This window comes from Penaeus japonicus, unplaced genomic scaffold (assembly GCF_977035675.1).
Source record: "Penaeus japonicus unplaced genomic scaffold, GWHDUDI00000001_assembly GWHDUDI00000007, whole genome shotgun sequence".
Taxonomy (NCBI): Eukaryota; Metazoa; Arthropoda; class Malacostraca; order Decapoda; family Penaeidae; genus Penaeus; species Penaeus japonicus.
In genome coordinates, this window is record NW_028234409.1 from 20,424,820 (window position 1) to 20,427,319 (window position 2,500).

At 21.1% G+C, this 2,500-nt stretch overlaps 1 protein-coding gene across 1 annotated transcript in view; it reads right to left on the reverse strand.

The window, feature by feature from the left end:
• LOC122242157 (uncharacterized) overlaps positions 1–2,500 on the reverse strand; it is a 21,207-nt gene that overhangs the window by 9,150 nt on the left and 9,557 nt on the right. The window contains exons 10-11 of the mRNA XM_086538203.1: positions 2,224–2,500; positions 1,890–1,994 (exon numbers count right to left, since the gene is read on the reverse strand). The exon at positions 2,224–2,500 is cut by the window's right edge and continues 41 nt beyond it. Of these exons, the coding sequence (XP_086394329.1) occupies positions 1,890–1,994; positions 2,224–2,500 (382 nt within the window). The remainder of the gene's footprint in view (positions 1–1,889; positions 1,995–2,223) is intronic.

A 2,500-nucleotide genomic window follows, 5' to 3' on the forward strand; every position in this document is an offset into this window, starting at 1 on the left:
ATTTATATATATTTTATGTATATAATTTTAATATTATATATATATATATTTTATATATAATATAATTTTATAAATATTGTATATATATTTATATTATATATTTTATATTTTATATATAATATATATAATTTTATATAGAAAATTTATATATATTAACCAAACAACACCCCACACCCCACACACAACACCACCACACCCCAAAAAATATATAAATATATATATATTATATTATTATATTATTTTATATTTATATATATATATATATTATATATTTTATATACAACACAAAACACCCCAAAACCCCAAAACACAACAACAACACACACACCAAATTTTATATATATAAAATATTTTATATATATATATTAAAATATATATATATATAATTTTATAAAATATTGGGGTGTGTGTGTATGTGTGTGTGTGTAAATTTATATATATATATACATATATTATTAAAATATAAAATATTAAATAAATATATATATTATATACATATATATAAAATAAAATATATATTTATATATACATATATTATATATATAATTATATATTTTATAATATTTTATATGTATACATTTTATAATATTTTTTATATATATAAAAATTTATATAATTTTTAAAATTTTATATTTAAAAATATATATATATATATAAAATATATGTTTTATTATATATACACCACACACCAACATTTTATATATATATATATATATATAATTATATATTTTATATATATATTTTTATATATATTATAAAAAAAAAAAAAAAACATATATATTTTATATAATTTTAATTTTTTAATATTATATATATATATATATATATATATATATTTTTTTTTTATATATATATAAAAATATATAGATATATATAAATAAAATTTTATATATATTATATATAAAATAATAAATAAAATTATACAAAATTTTTATAAAATTATAAAAATGAAAAATATATAAAATATATAAAATATATAGATAAAATATATATAAAAATATTTTTAAAATGTGTTTGTGTGGTGTGGTGGGGGTGTGGTGTTGTGTGTGTGTGTGTGTTGTGTGTGTGTGTGTGTGTGCAAACACAGACTCACACACACACACATATATATATATTAATATATATATATATGTATATATTTATATATATAATATATATTATAATATATATATATATATATATATATATATACAAATATATATATATAGAATATATATATATATATATATCTATATATATATATATATAAATATGTATATATATAATATATATATATATATATAATATAATATATATAGATATAAATATATAAATATATATATATACATATACAGGGTATATGTATATATATAATATATATATCTATATATAATATATATATATATATATATATATATATATATATATATATAGGGTATATATATATATATATTATATATTTATATATATATATATATATATATATATATATATGTATATAATATATATATATTTATATATATATATATATATATAAACATATCCAGGGTATATGTATATATATAAATATATATATATATATTATATATATATATAAATATATATATATATATATATAGTATCTATATATATATTATAACATATACAGGGTTTATTTGTATTATATATATATATATATATATATATAGAAAACCTATATATATATATATATATATAGATATATTATCTACATGGTGTATATTTCTATATATATATAATATATATATATAATATATGTATTTATATATAATATATATATATCTATATATATTATATATCTATATATATATATATTGTCTATGCTAAACTTGTGATGTTGATAGCGTTCGCTTTTCCCCCGAGTGGTTGCCTACATACAGATCCCGAGTTACCTGCGTGGTTCGATCGTAGCAGAGCGAGATGTCGAGCGTGTGGGTCATGGGCGGTTCTGTTTGGTAGTTGTAGATGTTGTGGATTGAATGTGGAAGGGCGGCGAGCTGCATTGTGGGGCAAAGGATTTTAAGGATTAGAAGATTTCACTGTTGCAAGTTTGTGTATACGAGCTTTGTCTCTTCATGAAACTTCTACCAGAGGAGGAGTCTGGTAGATGTATTTCCTATCAACTTATGAGAGTAAACAAAAACAAATCGTGTTGTGAGGTAGTTCAGCGAGGGGCGTTATTGGTTATTGAGATTAGATAACATATCACTGCTTGTGGAATCATACAATGGACAGATATTTCTCGAAGCGGAGGGGGCTCTGGTCCATAGTCACGATGTCTGGAGGCGAGTCTCTGAACTCGTCCGGGAGAGGCGGCATTCTCACGCCCAAGCTCGGCTCTCGCCTTCCGTGCGGGTGGGCGCTGCCTCGCGGGGGCTGCCTCTCGCCCGCCCGCAGGCTCTCGCTCTCGTCCAGCATGAAAGGCTGTTTGGGTTGAAAGTGGTCTTTACCTCTGCCTCTGCATAACACACACACACACACACACACACACACACTCACACAC